Source organism: Trachemys scripta, chromosome 6 (assembly GCF_013100865.1).
Source record: "Trachemys scripta elegans isolate TJP31775 chromosome 6, CAS_Tse_1.0, whole genome shotgun sequence".
In the NCBI taxonomy this organism is placed as follows: Eukaryota; Metazoa; Chordata; order Testudines; family Emydidae; genus Trachemys; species Trachemys scripta.
In genome coordinates this window covers 114804226-114821928 of record NC_048303.1, presented here as the reverse complement: position 1 = coordinate 114821928, position 17703 = coordinate 114804226, and the positions used below count along the sequence as shown (strand labels likewise).

Sequence of the window (17703 nt, the reverse complement as noted above, 5' to 3'; positions counted from 1 at the left end):
CCAAAAGCTAGAGTAGTTGACACCTGTCCTCACACTAACCAGGAATCTCTGGAGTGGGGAAAAGATACAGAAAACTCTTCCCTTCCAGCAGCGAGAAGGTGCTTGAACGTCAAGTCCATGAAACACTTGCTAGCCAGAGATTGACATGAAAGATGGAGGCCCTAAACCAGTAGCTGAGGGACTGGGCTTTCACCAGGACATTGCTCCTGGACCCCACTGGTGCCTTTGGCCCTCACTTCAAACCTGTCCTTGATCTCTTTTCTGGCTAGCAGGTTTAAGTCTCCAGCCAGTAAGGATCTGCCAGATGTTTCAAGCCTTATTATTGACACAGCAAACCTGGAAGCTTGCCCTGTGGTCCCAACCAGAAGGCAGGCCTAATTCAACAGAAAACTCATGACTGGATTTTTATTAAAAAAAAAAATAAATAGTGCAGCTCCAGCCAAGAAAAGGTGTGCACAGGAACACAACCGGGAAACTCTCTCCCAGGGGCACCTGCTCCAAACCCCCTGCAGTGTGTGTGGCAGAGGAGGGAGGAAAAAAGTGCACCCTTCCCCCCCTGCATAGAACAGCAATTTAGGAAAGGGAAATATTTGTTTACAGGGGGATGAATGGAGAAAAACAACAGGGGGAAAAGATAGAGGGAGCAGTAAAACAGGGTTACATGCAACACACGGACCCATGTGCTCAATGGTACCCCAGTATGAAGGGACAGACACTGACCAATGCGTCTAGGCCAAAAGTTTGGGAGTCCTGGGCAAAGTTCCAGTCTGGCAGCAAGTCTTGGCTGCTCCCGGTCATCTTCGACACCAGTAAACTTTCCCCAACAAACTCCTCCGGTGCCCTCTTCTGAGGTTCTCTGCAAACCCATCCAGAGTGACAACCTACCCATGTAGCTAGCTACAGCCTCTCTCCTTTTTCCCAATGCAAGGTCACAAGCCCCCATATTCACGACCCCATACAGCTTTGGGCAGCCGTGATACTGGGCCAGCTCCGGTTTGTTCCTTTCACAAGAGCTGGAGCTATGGAGACATTCTCACCTCCGTCACTCTCCCTCTTTCCAGCCCTCCTCTGGAACAACCAGTGCTTCCTCTGCCTCATGGGCCATGCTCTCTAAACCCTAGGGGTATGTCTACACTGTAATTACACGCCCGCGGCTGGCCTGTGCCAGCTGACCCAGGCTCTAAGGGGCTGTATAATTGCGGTGTAGATGTTTGGGCTGGCAAGCTCTGGGTCCTCCAACCTCACAAGGTCCTAAAGCCCAGGCTTCCGCCTGATCCCGTAAGTTGGCACCGCAGTTAAACAGCCATTTAGCCCGAGTCCTGGGAGCCTGAATCAGCTGGCCCTGGCAAAATTAGAAAATTCCCCCCCGATTGACTAGGTCATATTCCTGAATTTCTGCGTTTTTAAAGCAATGCTCCCAACACTGTCCGGAGAGAAATGGACCTGCCTCTTCAGTCTCTGAACATCCATGCGTGTCACGCTTACTATTTCACCCCTCTCCATTCCATACTACCTGGCCATGTCCAGCAGTCATTCCAGGGGAATTTACAAAAATCCAAGGATTTTTAATACGCTGCTTGCCCAGAAAGACAACATAGAACGGACCTGCATGTGCCTGGGATTGTGCATTGTTTTTTTACAATCTGAATATATAAATAGTTGCAACAAGTGTTTTCTTGCCTTTGGCACTAGCCACACATCTGAGCATTAAGGTATGATGCAGCATTACCCAATATATCTGTTACATGATTAAGAGTATCAGAGAGATGATGTTAAAACATCTGGATATGGTTGCAGATGGCAGGTTTGAAATGTACATCCATTAAAAAGGAAGAAGCCAGTTTTCAGAGACTCTTTAAAAAATACAATTCCATTCCAGCACGTATTTAAGAAAACTTATTTGTTATTTCCCTTCCCTTTAAATCCTTAAAGTGGAGGTGGGGATACCTTTAGGTTAAAGTACAGGTCTGTCGCATCTTACACGCATTTAACATGCGCAATTTCAGCTTTACGCGGTCGGCAAAAAACAAGCCAACAACAACAAAAAAGAGAAAAATAACAATTATAATACTGTACCTGTAGTGCGGGCGATTCCGCCCGCCATTCAACTCAATGTAATTTTGACTATACGCGGTTTTCGCTTTACGCACTAACCGCGGAACGGAACCCCCGTGTAAGATGAGACTCGCCTGTAATGTTATTTTTAAAATGCAGCTTTCCCTCCCTGCTACTTAAATGGCTTTGAATGCAAAGAGTCTAATCCGTTTAACTTTCTGGCTCTCATGTACTTGCACAGTTCTCTAATGGTTGTAATCAGTGACAGCAAGAGTTTAACACAGACACCTCCAACCCCAATCTCTCACCCCACGCCCCGGTATTTATTGCTTTTAAATGATAACTTTTCTAATACCATTTGTTCTTGTAAACCACTTATGTTAAACAAACCAAACCAAAGTGGTCCAAAATTACCAAACAACATCCCCTCTTTGAAATTTAAGGGAGAAAAAGTAAATCGGGTATTAATATTTATTTATGTCCAAAATAATCTGCCTTGGGGCCTACGGGTGGGTGAATGTGGTCTGTCAGCACCCTCTGTTGGTTGAATAATGGTAATAAAGGGTTTTATGCATGGGTCTTAAAAGGTAACAGTTCTCTGTGTGGGTGCCTGGACTTTTGAGCTTCTTACAAAGGAACGGGATATAGCAGGGATGGGCAATGCTAAGGTGGTAGTGGGCCGCAGAATCCACTGAAACCCTTTGGCAGGCCATCCTTACTTTTTGTTTTTTGTTAGAGACGACATATTGCATAACTTAGAAATGTTTTATATAACAGCCCCTTACAGAACAACCTTTAACTACAACCCCCCACCCCAAAGCCCCAGGTTAAACATATCTCCTTCACTGACTGACCTTTGCAGAAGAGCCCACCAGCAGAGACACTTGCCCACCAATGTTCAGCTCCGTGATCTCCAGGAATGTGGACAAGCCTGTGCCCCTGGACACCACCCCTGCCTCAGTCCCTGCCACCCGGGATGCACAGCCCTTGCTTGGTACCCCCAGGCGCTGTCCACCAGGGCCATCCTGGAGGGATCCCGCTGTGATTGCGGATCTGCCTCCTGCCCTTACTCCGGGTGGTGGGAAGAGCCGCCTCTCTCCCTCTTTCAGCATCCTCTGTTCGGGGCTGGCAGAGCCTCTTGTTGCTTCCCTCCCTCAGGCTCTGATTTGGATGGGCCTGGAGTCTAATTGGGTGGGCGATGGTCCACTCGGGCCCACCTGTGGCTACACCCATGGTGGGCCAAATAAAATGCTCTATCTGGCTGTATGCGGCCTCCGGGCCCCCAGTTGCCCATCCCTGGGGCACAGGAAAGGAAGACAGGCTGTGTGTCCCAGAAACCTTCCTTCCACAACGGTCTCAAAAACAAAACAGAAAGCTATGTCCGTTTGCCTTCTCTGCTAACAGTGTAGCAGTAACTTAGACAAAGCCTAGAAACTTGATTTGATCTCTGTCACTTTTGCTTAGCAGCTCTACTTACTGTAGGTCCTAATGTAACCGCTAATCCTTTTTATTGCAGATGTGCTGTTTGAATCTGTGTTTCTCAGTGTTGATCCTTACATGAGGTAAGCTTTTCTTTCTTCCTTTTTAGTTTAGTTTACTACTTTGAATAGCTACTTTGAATCCTAAAAGCAGTGCTTATTCAGAGCATCTGGCTTTCCACGGTCCTCTCAGGGGCTACCTGCCCTATAGAAACACCAGAGCCCCATCTATGTCTTCACCAACATCTACACTGTAGCAACGACCACATTGGTGGAGCTGGTTACAGCACAGTATCCTCCCCACTTCCACAACATACGGCTACAGCGCAGCTCAGTCATGCAGAGTAGACCGGACTGAACTGTGCAATAACTATACTACAGCCGTAGAATTTCACTGGGCTTTACTGGACCATTTGGGAACTCAGGTGAAACGCAGTTCTGTTCATCTATGCGGCAAGTCCTAATTATTATTATTACTATTTATATTCCAACAGAATAGCTGAGCTCAAGGCTCCACTCTGCTAGGTGCTGTGTCTACACTCAGCAAGAAACACTCCCTGCCCTGAAGAGTTTAGTCTAAATACATAGAGAAGGGCATGAGAATGGAAGTGTTATTATCTCCATTTTATAGATGGGGAACTGAGGCACAGAGAGATTAAAGTCACAAAGGAAGTTTATGGTAGAGCCAGGAATTAAACCCAGTTCTTCTGAGTCCCTGACCCGGGCCTTATGGTGAAGGTACTAGCTGTGTTCTCTAATAGTAACTGTAACCTCGGAACGGCAGGGGACTATCATTTTGTAATAAGTTAGCCCAGCACGGTAGTTGATCAAGGGGCATCTCCACTCATGAGCGGTTGGCTAGGAACAATATTTTATTTTTGTTAACATGAGAATGTAACTTTCTCTCTGTCTCTCTGCAGATATCTGGCATAGTCAGCAGCGAGACCCTTGGTGCACTGTGTCTTAATCAGAAAATGGACAGTAATCTGTAGTGACTGTTTTGCACTTAATTAAGGCTCTCTCCATTTTGTGTGTTTCAGACCTTATAGTAGGAGATACATGAAAGAGGGAGACATAATGATAGGCAGCCAAGTTGCTAGGTAAGGTCTTCATTAGTTGCTTGATTTCTTTTTTCCTAACTCACTATCATCTTTCCATACAGGAGACTCAAAGCACTAGAGAAAGTACAATGTCACTTATAAGAGATGGTTGCATGCAGCTTATATTACTTTCTGTTAGCCAATGCAGCACATTAATAGGTATTATGTGCACGATACTAATATACCATACATTATATACATAAAGTTATATAATACATATGTTAACTGTATGCCTTATGGTCTCCCCACGATTCTGTTCACCCATGTCTGTTCACCCAAGTATCTCACAACACTGTGACTCTGAAGTCAGCAAATTGGCATTAGGAAAGCTGTCAGACAAGATACATAAATGGTGTGTCCAAGCAGAGGTTGGGATGTATCTCTATGTCCAACTTGTTTGGAATGTGCTATCCAAAAGAGAGAGAAGGAAAGGTTCAGAAAAATAAGTTAAGGAACTGGTGGGTTAGATCTTGGATGATGTTTAAGGTGCTTTTTAACTTGTAATCAGCCATGATATAAATATGAGTGGTTTTGGGGGTGTATCATTGAGGCACACCTTCTGTGTAAGGCACACACATACTGTGACGTAAGAATTGCTTCTGGGAATTTTTCTCCTTTTGTATTGTGCTGTTTTGACTTTAGACTGTAAATTTGGCTAAGTTTGGTTATTTGGAGTCTCAAACATTTTTCATTACGAAGCACAACTGGCTACATCTTTTAGTCAATACTTCTCTGTGAGGCCCCATATTTCCTGGCAACTACTTTCTTTATCAGTCTGTAACCCATCAGAAAGCAAGAACATCCCGTGAAGCCGTACTGCCTTCTAGTACTACTTAGAGCTTGTTCGGAGGCCTGGAGACTACCCTTACTTGCGTTACTCACATGAGCAGTGCCATTGAAGGGAGTTCTTACAAGACAGAGCAGGAAAGGCTAACATTGCACAAGTGATCATATTCTGAGGTGTCAGCTTGTATGCAGGACGTGCTGTGTAATAACTGCTCACCCAGGAACGGTACAGTCAGCTATTCCAGCTGAGAATACTCTTCAGTCACCTTACTCCTTTTGCTGATAAGGCGTATGGCAACTTCACCATTGCCAAGGAATGCTATAGAGTCTCCATCATCATCAGACTTCTTTGTGGTCCTGTGTGGGAAACCAGAGGTTGGGAGGAAATTTAAGCCCTAATCCTCTGAGCGAGAGGTCGGGTACCATCAATAGTTGTAACACTTCACTTGAAATGAGCTGAGGAATTCACTGCGTCTGGTGCCAAAGGATCGTGTGCACCTTCTGCTGAATTTTGTTATTTTTGTTTGACTATCTTCATTATTAGAGTCCCAAACCGATACAGTTTTCAAGCTGTTCTTAAAGAGCCCTTCCTGTCCTACAAGAGGAGCAGCCTTTAGGAGGTGAAATGTCTTCAGCTTTTGAAAAGGGACCTGGTTTACTGAATAGGGAACTGCCACTTCTACTCTGCCCCTGTGAGATACCATTTCCCCAAACTTCCTCTCTCCTTCTGTTCAAGCTGCAGGGATCAACTCAGGATTCAAACCGAACTGGTGTTTCAGTCAGGGTTTTGGCTTGGGATCCTCCCTAACATATTAGGAGCATAAGTCTGATCCAGTATGGTAATTCCTATGGCCATGTACCAGCTGTTTCAGAAAAAGGTGCAGGAAATGTGCAGTGTAGCTAGTTTTTTGTGTTCACCTGCCTAAAGGGAGCATTTCCTCCTAACCCTCACACAGCCCCGAGCCCTATGTAAATATTTAGCAAAGCTAGGGAGAAGGAGCTGTTTGTAAAGTGTGGCTTTTGTTTGTCTTCTCAGAGCTGTGGAAAGCAAGAATCCCACCTACCCAGTAGGGACCTATGTTGTGGCTAATTCAGGCTGGACAACTCACTTCATCTCTGATGGGAAAGATCTACAGCTGCTTCCTCCTTGGCCAGAAAAGCTCCCCAGATCTTTGGCTCTTGGGACAATTGGCATGCCAGGGTAAGTCATAGCACAGGCTATATAAAGACTAACCAAACTTCGCTGCATTGAGATTTCCAGCCCTCTGTGTGCAGGCTCTACCACGCCACACTTGAGCCTAATCAGTGCATGCTCTGAGAGGCTCTTGCCACTGAAGAGGGACTGAATTTTGACCCATCCTGCGTGTGCGAGGCTTATAGCTCTATGTCTCCATTTGGAGCCTCTTTTCCTCCTACTTGGAGACCGCACGGTTGCTTCTTGGCCATATGGGATGGGGACAGAGTATTGTGCTGGAATTAAAAAGCAGACCAAAGGCCCAGTCCAACAGACATTAGAGTTGATGGAAGGACTCCTTTTGATTTCAGTGGTAACTAGCTAGGGCTCATAAAATACTGATCTTGCTCTGCCGATTTCTCTGTATTTCCAGAGTTTGCACAAAGATGGAAACATGCAGCTGTAGAATTCTGCAGTCCTATAGCAGCATCAAAAGCACATCTATACCTGTTGAACAGAGCTACTGTTCATGGTAACCCTGCCCTAAATACAGAAGAAATTCCATTCCACTTATTCTTTCTCTTGCCTAGTTCCTCCTAACTTGCTTCTTTTCTTACCTCTATATTTGTAGGACAAGCCACATGGAAAGCTTGCAACTTGTGATCTGGGCAGAACAGAAGCTTCTTAACATTTATTTAAAAAATGGGCAAGATGTTTAGCTTTCCACATTCAAATAGCTTGAATGGATTTTGTACACCTTATAAATAATTCCGAGCACTTCATATAGAATCTCTAATGGGATGAGAGATCCCCTCCCCTGGACAGCTACATGAAGCATGACCGGACTTGGTGTTTGTAATGTCTCCACTGAACATTTCCTTTCTCTTTCAGCCTCACTGCATACTTCGGCCTATTTGAGATCTGCAAGATTAGAGCAGGAGACACCGTGCTGGTTACTGCAGCAGCTGGAGCTGTGGGTTCAGTGGTGGGGCAGATTGCTAAAATCGGAGTGAGTGGCTTGAATTGTTCATATGAACACCATAGACTGTCAAGCTAAGGAGAGGAGTGGAGGGATTTGAGTGCTTAGGAGGAAGGGGGACAAAGCGTCTCTTAGATGGGACTTGCTCCAAGATCAGTTGTTTAACTATAATAATAATAATTAATAAAAAAAAACCTCTAGCAAGGCACTTTTAGTAGGAGAATTAAATTAAAATGATGCAGTTGTTTCCAATTACTATTGCTCCTGGGGACTGCTAGCCCCACCCTGTGAAGCCTCACTCAGTTGAGAAGCCCCATTGCCTCCATGTGACTAGGGCTAGGCCTGGAATTGAGCCCAGGAGCATAGGTAACAGTTTGCAATGTGTATATGTCACTGATCTGTTCTCCCCGTCAATAGTGTCCCCGTAATCCGCTAAAGCACACCGGCTTACTGCAAGAACCAGGATCACAGATGCAGTTAGCTATGCGTATCTAGCAGTGTGGTAGTGAACAGCCAGATAAGAAACAGAGTATTGCCCCCAGGGAATAAATAAAAGATGCCATGACCAATTCCTGCCTGCATTTATCATTCAGCTGGTGCAAACCTTGCAACCAGCACTCTCCTTAGTCAGTGATACAGCACGTGCTTTCCTCATACCTATTGCCACTACTCCACAAGCAAGTCTTCACCTGTCAGCATCATACAATATATGTACCTTACAGCAGTACTTCTCAACCAGGGGCTGGGGCCCCCGGGGTGGCTGCGAATAGGTTATAGGGGGCCGCCAAGAGGGCCAGTATTAGACTCACTGGGGCCCAGGGCAGAAGGCCAAAGTCCCACGATGCAGGGCTGAAGCCTGGGAGCCCCCTGAAGCCAAAGCCTGAGCAACTTAATTTTGCAGGGTCCCCTGTGGGTGTGGAGCTCTCAGCAATTGCCCTGCTTGCTAACCCATAACACTGGCCCTGGCTTTTGTATGCAAAAATACAGTTGTGGCACAGGTGGGCCATGGAGTTTTTATAGCATGTTTGTGGGGGGGCCTCAGAAAGAAAAAGGTTGAGAACCCCTGCCTTACAGGAGATTAAAATGTGGGGTGAGAAGGGAAAGGAGGAGAGTGTACACACTTTTAGAAACATTTTTCTGTCTCTGTCAATAACACAAAGAGAAATGGTCTGAAATGTGACTATTAAGTGGTTTGTATCATACGTCATAAATTTAATCCCTTCAGTGATGGATCCTTGAAAATGACACTCTTGAAATTGTATTTGGTATCTTCCTTTTTTGGGTCGCCGTAGCTAAAGCACTAAAATCTAGGCCAGAGGCTAACTGAACACCTATAAAATACCTTAGTGTAGAGTTCGAAGTCTCATGTCGCCTGTTGACTACTTTCTGTGTGGGGCAAAGAGAAGCAGGGGAATCCGCTTTCACAGGGCGGCTCAAGGCTGTGGGAGCTGGGGAACCTGCAGCATTCCAAAGCTGTGCAGGGCAGGGAAAGGCAAGGGAGAGTTGTAGGCTCCGCTGCCTGGTGGCATGTAGCATCTCATTTGTATCTTGTATTTTATTCTGAAACCACCTCTGCGTTAAGACGTATTTTCTTTTCCTCCAGGGTTGCAAAGTGGTTGGCTGCGCTGGCTCAGATAAAAAGGTTGCTTATCTGAAACAGATTGGCTTTGATGAAGCCTTTAACTATAAGACTGTAGGATCCTTGGAAGAAGCGCTGAAGAAGGCCTCACCCGATGGCTACGACTGCTACTTTGATAACGTGAGTTCAAACTGGGGTTGGCAAGAGTGCAATTTGTTGCAAATGTTCACTTCTTTCTGCTGTGCACGTGCACTTGGAATGTTGTGGCTTAGTCCTGTGAGAAATAGCCCCCTGAGAGAATGTCCGGGCTTACGCTCTCTTTGTTTTCTCTTTCAAATTCCTCTTTTGCTAGCGAAAACTGCTGGCCTGTGTTTTCATGGAATTCTGAAGTTCCAGTTCAGGAGCACCGCTATTCTTAAGCCAGCGGGCGGGTTCGACTTTTTCCCCAGAAAGATCAAAGCAGTCAAGGAATCCCTGGCAAACCATTGGCCTTGATGATGAGAGTTATTGCTCATTTTAATCTTCCCTCCTGCCCCAATTTGGCAGCCCTCAACGTTTTCAGGGGAAATGGTTCAACTGTTACCATCACAATGCCTCCCCCCCTCCCCCCGCATTCCCCTGCCCCACCAACATGGAAAAGTCCCAAAATGTCAGTAATTACAGATTAAAAAAAAAAACCAACCCTCTGATCTTCGTAGGTTTTCTTGACAAGCACACCCCCTTATTCATAATGTGTGGCTTCATCATGGAAGACACTTACAAAAGTCACCCTGGGCTAGATGATCAGCTGATGTAAATTGGTGTAGGTGCATTCCATTCAATGGTGCTCCACTGACTTTCAGCAGCAAAGGACCTGTCTGCCTAGGTGTGATAGAGCCCTTGACACACTGTCTTGGGTGGCAGGTCAGGAAAATAGCCATCAGTACCATGACTACATCAACCATGTTTCAGTTCTAGCTATTCAGCCTCATCTAGGATTTAAAGATGTGGTGTTAAACTGCATGAGCTAGACTGATTTCACGCGATGTAATAATACCTTCAAAAGCTCTAGGTCAAGGCAAGTTGTTCTTTAGTAGATCCAAACTGGTTAAGTTAAAGCCTAGGCTCCCATCTGACATGATCTCACATCACACCTTTAAATCCCTGTCTCCAGTGCCCTGCAGATGTTGGGGTGAGCATTTGGAAAAGTAGCCTCCCTATAGACATAGTATTTTAATGAAAGTCAATAGCTGAGAGCATATATGTGGGGAGGGTGGTAAGGATGAAAGAAACACAGAAGTTGTTTAGTGTTAATACTCTCCTAAAATGCTAAGGCATGCCCTTTGGGAATAGCTTGGCTCTGAGCAGAATTTACAACCTTTTCCCAGAAGCGGGCTGACATCAGCACAGCTGGTGCACAAATAAAACAACAACACAAAAATCTCCACTTAGAAACACAGGGAAAAATATTCAATATTTTGCCAAGCAAATGGAAAAAATAAGTTGCCAGTGAAGCTTTGTCAAGCTGAGGAGAGGATGTTACAAAATACTTCTCGCACAGACTCCTATGAGAAAGCTGTGGAACAATAGCTTACTACTGTTTGTCTACCCATTTAAATAATTAGCACTCCTGCATCAGGCAGGCCATTTGGAAGATCTGATCATTCCAGTGCTGGAGTCCTAATGGGATATACTGTAAATATAAATACTGTCAGCAGAAATTCTTGCTTGGTATTCTGGTGCTATTTTCAAGATTCTGCCCAGTCTCTCTCTTCCAAGCCCGCTTTGTGCCTGCACTCTTCCAGCTCCTTATACCTCCATCAAAGCCTTCATCTTGTCCACTCCCCTTTTCACATTCTCCCTAGATCAGCTGCTTCCCCCTTCACCCACACACACACACACACACACCCCTTCCTAAAAAAACTCTACTTCTGGTTAGACTTCACCTGCTAACCATCCACCTCCTTCCTCATACCATGCCTCTATCTGTTTAACCTTGCTTACCTTTCCAGGTTGATATTAAATTAGATCCAAGGTGTTCATCTTGCTGCTCTCAAACTCAATCTCTTCCCTGTCCTTTGTCTAATTTAGATGAACATTTCAGGGCAGGCACTATGTCCTCTTATGTGTTTTTAAAATGCTGTGTACAGCTGGTGCTATCTAAATAGGAAACGGCATGCCAAGACGACCCTGACCCTCAGTCTTGATATTATGGGACTGACACATAACATATAGCAGAGATGGGCCCAGAGCAGTGCTTCTGAGTCAAACACTTCCAAATAAGGGCCCGCTCCTACAAGCACTTAAGCTTATGAGTAACTTGACTCTAGTGACTAGCTCCTCAGTAGATCTGCACTGCTCAATGGGATAACTCACATGAGAAGTTATTTACATGCTTAAGTGTTTACAAGTTCAGCCCCTCAATAATCAATAGGGGTTTCATCTGTAACTTTATCTATGTTCTGACTACCTTAGGTGGGTGGAGAGTTTTCAAGTATTGTTCTGAATCAAATGAAGAAATTTGGGAGGATTGCTGTGTGCGGAGCCATCTCTGGATACAATGACACAGTGCCCCAGAAAGGTAGGAGTCTTTTTGTCAGTTAGTTACTTTTTATGGTGGAAAAAATAATGAAGAAAACTTTCCTCTCTGAATTCTTTTAATGGTTTTTATGTTGCTTGTTTTTGTTATGAAACAAACCCTCAAAATTAAAATATATATTTTGTGGAGCAAACGCATCCCCAATGCTGCATTTTTAGGACAAAGTTAATCACAATCATCTTGTATTCTGTGCCTCAAAAACAAAGCTGTATTGTCCCAGAATTAAAAAGCAAATAAACACATTTAGTTCATGGCCCTTTCCCACCACGGAATGGTAAAGCTTCACAGACAAACAGTAAGGCTCAGTGTAGTCAAAGCTTCATCTGAGTAAACAAGGATGCTCCTCAAATGGGAGAACCCCTCACTTCAACAATTTATAACTGATCTTTGATATTTAACATTAAAACAGTTCCAGATAGTTAAATCACATTGTCCTGTTGTCCATCTACCAATAGGAAGGGAGGGGAGTGGGGATGAATGTTGGTTTAACAGGAATGGGAAAGAGTAGTGATGGGCAACCATAGAAATAAATTGTCCAAGAAGTGTAAATTACTAATTTTCAGCACAAGCAGTGACTGGACCTCTCATCTAAAATGCCAATAGCAGCAGGAAAGGAATCCCTTGCAGAGTACAACCAGAGAATGCACCATATAACAGACCTGGTGACAGTTGGTATATGTGATTTAAATGAGACTTTACTGCAGAGTGTTACTCTTGCACACCACTAGGGGGCAGTAGAAAATGAAGAGCTAGTTTGTTTCAAGGATTCCAACTTTTTATCTTTAGGGTGTTATTTACCTAACAAATGTTAAGTAAACACAAACAGCAATGGTAAAACAGCCTGATGCATGCTATTTCTGTGGCAAAGCAGATTACACAGTTCAGTCATCTAGATGGAAAAGTTCTTTCCCTAGGGTTTTAGATGCTTTTACTTTTATGGTAGGATTTGCATTGGTAGTCAATATTGACTGTAGGTGAAAATCAGGTTAGGCATTTCTAACATTCCAGGGTCAGTGCTCTAACCACTGGGCTATGTGTATTTGGGGGTGAGGTGGTCTGCACCACCACTGTCACCATTTTGTGCAGGGCCCAATCTGGTCAAGAAGTGCAGCCTTGGGCTGACTAGCTTGGCTTTATCAGCATCTCAGCTTCTCCTTACTGCACATTGGTTTGGTTTTAAACAAAGTAATTTTACCACGGTTTTGTCTATTACCATTTCCAACAGGACCTTATGTTCAGATCCCAATGATCTTCAAGGAACTTTACATGGAAGGATTTATCGTCTCACGGTGGAATGACAGGCGTGAGGAGGCCCTGAAGATATTGTTAAGATGGGTTGTAGAGGTAAGAGGTGTGGCAATTTCTCAACTACAGTATGTGAACTTATGCTGCTACTTCCCTCTTTACAAAAGCCTGTCCACGTGAACACGAGCCAAGTCTGCTCTCATACACTGCTCTTCCACACCCAACATGTCCCTCTAGCAGGAGGTGTGTGGGTAGTGTGTGTCAGCATCAAACCATGCTGAACAATACAGGAGAGGAATAGGGCATGCAGCAGCCAAAACTATGCTTGGCCAAAACTGAAGGGGCAAGGTACCAGACTCAGCTCATCTCTACTGTAAGGTCAGTCAGCTGACAAGTGAGTGAGAAGGGAGCCTGGGATATCCCTAAATTTAAATGCAAATCTCTTAAGACCCATTTCAAAATGAGTCCAACTACCTTTTAACTCTGCCTCTTTTGCCCCCTGCCAAATATTTAAAGTACTTGCTCTATTCCTTACCCCTCCACTTAAAGCATGGCCAATTCTTGTGAATTTTTTTTTATTATTACCTCAGTTTGGTTGCAGAGTAAAGCTTGAAAATGTGAAACCTAAAGACAACACTAAGCATCAAAGCACCCAACAGTTGTTGTGGGGCTTATCAGTTGGGTTGGCACTACTGCACTTACTAGGGGAGGAAGAGAAATCTTGTTTCTGGAGAGTTTTAATGCTCCACATCTGAAGACTTAGTTCTGTTAGACCTATTGCAATTAGCTTCTACAAAAGTAACAACTGATATTCCATAGGGAATTTGGCATCAGTTAGAGGAACAATGGTAGATAGGCCACCAAAAGCAGCAGCCATGTTTAAATCACTTTTGCTGAGCAGTATTGAATAGTGAGGTCACTAAAACAAATCTTACACTACAGACATTACCCTTTACTCTAAGGGTGAGCTCTTTAGCTGATGTAAACAGGTTCAGCTCCATTGACTTCAACAGAACTACCACAGTTCACATCAGCTGCTAGGAGTGATACGTGTTGAAGGAATCTAGCTACAGTTTAGACCACCTGCACAGTAGAATAAAATTGAGTAAAGTTTTTTTTTTTTCTTTGCACAGGGGAAAATTAAGTGTGAAGAACATGTTACTGAAGGATTTGAAAAAATGCCAGCAGCTTTCATGGGACTGTTAAAGGGAGAAAACCTTGGAAAAGCAATAATAAAAGTGTAAAGAGCATGTGGTTCATTCCTTTAGGAAAGCCATACCAATAGCTTATGTCTTGTTGCCAAATGCTCAGCCACAACTTTTAAATGGGCTAAAGTATACTCAAATTAGACAAGTCTCCAACTGGTTTGGGGAAAATGAGGCTTCCTCAAATAACGCAATGCTACAACAAATTGTTGCTCCCGCAGCTAAGTGATTAATCCACTTTATCGCTGCTATAATCAGTCCTCATTGATACATGTGATTCTGAGACTTACACGAATACTCTAACCCAGGTAAATGGTCAGTGGAGCTCTATGGCTTTATACTAACTGAGGATCTGACCTTATTTTTAAAAACTAGGAACCTTAACTGAGCTGCTTAAGAGGTTGATGTCATCTAAGGTCCATGCAGAGAACAGAAGTCAACTGCAATCTTTTAAATAGCATCTGCTAAATAGTCATTAATAAATTTGTACTAGATCCCCTTAAAATGTGGATTTTATTCTGTAGCTAACATGCTTGTCACAGTCACAACATATAACCCAGCAGTAATCTAATTAAATAGTTTAGAGCTGTATGCTATGTTTATGCAAAGAAAAATATACCATTAAAATCTTATTGATAAAGAAAGTTGTTCTTACCTTGACATGAAACTGACTACAGAGTGGCAATATTTATGACTTGTTCTGTTTTTGTGCATCAAATAACCTGACTGATCAGCTATGCATTCCACATTAATTTGGGAAAGACTGACATCTCTCCCCCCCCCCCCAAAATCTGGGTTTTACACACCATCTCCTTCCCTCAGACCACACCCACCATGCCAATTTGAGGATAACTCTTTATTTTAACTCAGGCAGCTCTTCACACTCACTAGGACAAGTATGTATCCAAATCTAGGAAATTCTGTAGGAGTTTAGTGGTCATATGCCTTTACCTCCTGTGAGCTGAGTACCTAAGGCTTGGTCTACACTAAACCCCCAAATTGAACTAAGGTACGCAACTTCAGCTACGTGAATAACATAGCTGAAGTCGACGTACCTTAGCTCGAACTTACCGCGGTCCAGACCCAGCAGGCAGGCTCCCCCGTTGACTCCGCGTACTCCTCACGGCGAGCAGGATTACCGGAGTCGATGGGGAGCACTTCTGAGTTAGATTTATCGCATCCAGATTAGACGCGATAAATCAAACCCAGAAGTTCGATTGCCTGCTGCCGAACCCGCGCGTAAGTATAGACAAGCCCTAAGACTCATGTTGTGGAAGAGTAAGGGAGGCCCAGATAGACAAAATAGTGCTCAACTCAAAAGATATTGAAAATAGCCTAAAATTGAGAGCTTGTAGTAGTAAATAACTTGAATAACAGAGCTCTATCTGCAGATGCACATAGAAGCAGTGAACTCTATGGAGACAACAGGGAGGTCAGAACTCCTACAAATGATGAATAAGGTGTAGACAGACTGATGCCTTTCACCTGGCAACTAAAAGGTTCACACCGCATGCTCATGTCATCCAAGTTGGGGCTTATATTAGCTCTACTGGCTATCATGCCAATAAATGAATGCTGAATGTATTAAGTGCAACAGCAGCTAACGCATCTTAAAATTAGGCAACACTCCCTGTTGCCAAGACAGATTAGATTCTGCATGGGCTCAAGTAAGCCAAATGGAGTCTAAAGTCAACATCTTATAAAAAGAAAAAACCTGAAGTGTCCTATGCCTGATGCTAAGGCAAGAGCAAACATCCTTGCTAGAGTCTGAACTATCATGTGGTATAAATACTACATCTTTAGCCTTCCAGTTGTGTCAGTCCAACTATCTTAACTTCAAACAGACAGCCTGAAGGTTCAGGCAGTTGACTAACCTATTGCCAAGGAATACAGGCTTGAAAGTCTAAGTTAGCTAGGAAAAGCAAGATTGACTCAAGCACAGCTTTGTTGATAGTTGATGGGAGTTCCTGCCTACAGCTCCACTGCTCTTGAAAAGATGTCAAGTAGTTCTGGCTGAAAGCGAGCCCTGGCCCACTCACACAAATACAGCTCAGCCTTCTTGCTGAAAAATGGGAGACCAGGACACGTCTTTAAAAAAAAAAAAATCTTACTATAATAGGTCAGCCATGACAGGTTTTGCACGTTTTTAATTTTTTATTAACTTGACCTGTAAATTCTACCTATATTCTGATTTGTGCAAGGGAGTGTAGCACTAAACTATTAAGTTTGATGATCCATGCAATAAAACCTCCTAGCCACTAACTCATCAGTAGTATTGTAAGGTTGCTGTGTGATGAATTAATGCACAAGATGTCACATAAGAAGTCCCCAGCTCTATTCAGCTTGAGTCAGCTGAGTTCAGTGTGACAGAGTGGGAATCTTTTGTAATTTATGAAGCTTGTGTTGGCTTCACTTTCCCTTGGTGCTTTTCATTGCTACCCAAGAGGTGCAAAAGGTTAACACTGCTCTTGGAGTTGAAGAAGAGACATGAGGTGTCACCAATGGGTCATTAGAGAACTTGGTGAAACCAACCCATATCAACTGAGAATCAAAGAAACAAGGCAAACCCCAATGACTGAACAATTGACACCTAACAGCAAACAACTCTGGAAGGCAGATGCAAATACTCAGTGCATTATGCCCTGAAGGGCTGCAGGGGCCTTGTACTGTACGAGTCTGGCTTGTCTGATTTGTCACAGGGAACTAACAGATGGGGTATTGCTAGTGCCCCAAGATCTCATTTCAGTCATAGAGAACAGGTGCCTGCCCCTGGGGAATGGTGTAGGTCCTTGGGCACTCCCAGGGGACTGGTTACAGGGTGGGGAATAGACCAGACCCATGATCATGTGACAAACAGCACCAAAGTACTTTTTTTAGACTTAGAAATTGAAAAAAAGCTTTAACCTGAAGTCATCCAGACAATGAAACCAATTGACAGCACGTAACACATACCAACCTTGCTAAGGTTGCTTGGACCACTCTTCCCCACCCTCATTATTTCAAGTTTTTGCATCAAATATTTCCTCACTATATTACTTCTGAACCAGGCAAGCGAGACATCTTGAATATGGAATCCTGGGAATGTTTTTCTAACACTGTGACCCCCTAAATCCATTAAAACTATAGTTTTGGTACCTTAGACATTAGCATGACAACAGTGTGCTGGCACCTCTAAACCTGAGCAGAGTAAAATAGATTATTAGTACCACGTAATGTGTCTATTACTGCAAAACATGCTTTTTGGATTAAGATGGGTTATGGTGAACTTTTGCACTGAGAACTTTGTTTAAACAGGACAGACTGCTGGAAATAGCGATCTCATGCTGTACAAAACAGGTCAATACTAGTGAGAATGGCCATCTAGTTTTAGGAGATTACTTCAGAGGGATTGAGGGGGATTAACTTCATAGCTAGCATTTGGTCCAGTAGGCCACCACATTACCACCTAGCCATCCACCCCCAGAAGTAATACAGCTATATCTTATGCAAGCTGCCTAGTTTCACACACTGGACAGCAGTCTCTG

The 17703-nt window shown here is 43.9% G+C and overlaps 1 protein-coding gene across 2 annotated transcripts in view; it reads left to right on the top strand.

The window, feature by feature from the left end:
• The window catches only part of PTGR1 (prostaglandin reductase 1), a 30050-nt gene extending 15408 nt beyond the window's left edge, over window positions 1–14642 (top strand). For both annotated transcript variants that reach the window (XM_034773946.1, XM_034773945.1), the window contains exons 3-10: window positions 3572–3617; window positions 4574–4633; window positions 6456–6620; window positions 7485–7602; window positions 9176–9331; window positions 11606–11711; window positions 12955–13073; window positions 14108–14642. In XM_034773946.1, coding sequence (XP_034629837.1) covers window positions 3572–3617; window positions 4574–4633; window positions 6456–6620; window positions 7485–7602; window positions 9176–9331; window positions 11606–11711; window positions 12955–13073; window positions 14108–14218 — 881 coding nt within the window. In that variant the 3' untranslated portion in view covers window positions 14219–14642. The remainder of the gene's footprint in view (window positions 1–3571; window positions 3618–4573; window positions 4634–6455; window positions 6621–7484; window positions 7603–9175; window positions 9332–11605; window positions 11712–12954; window positions 13074–14107) is intronic.
• Window positions 14643–17703: the final 3061 nt, after the last annotated feature.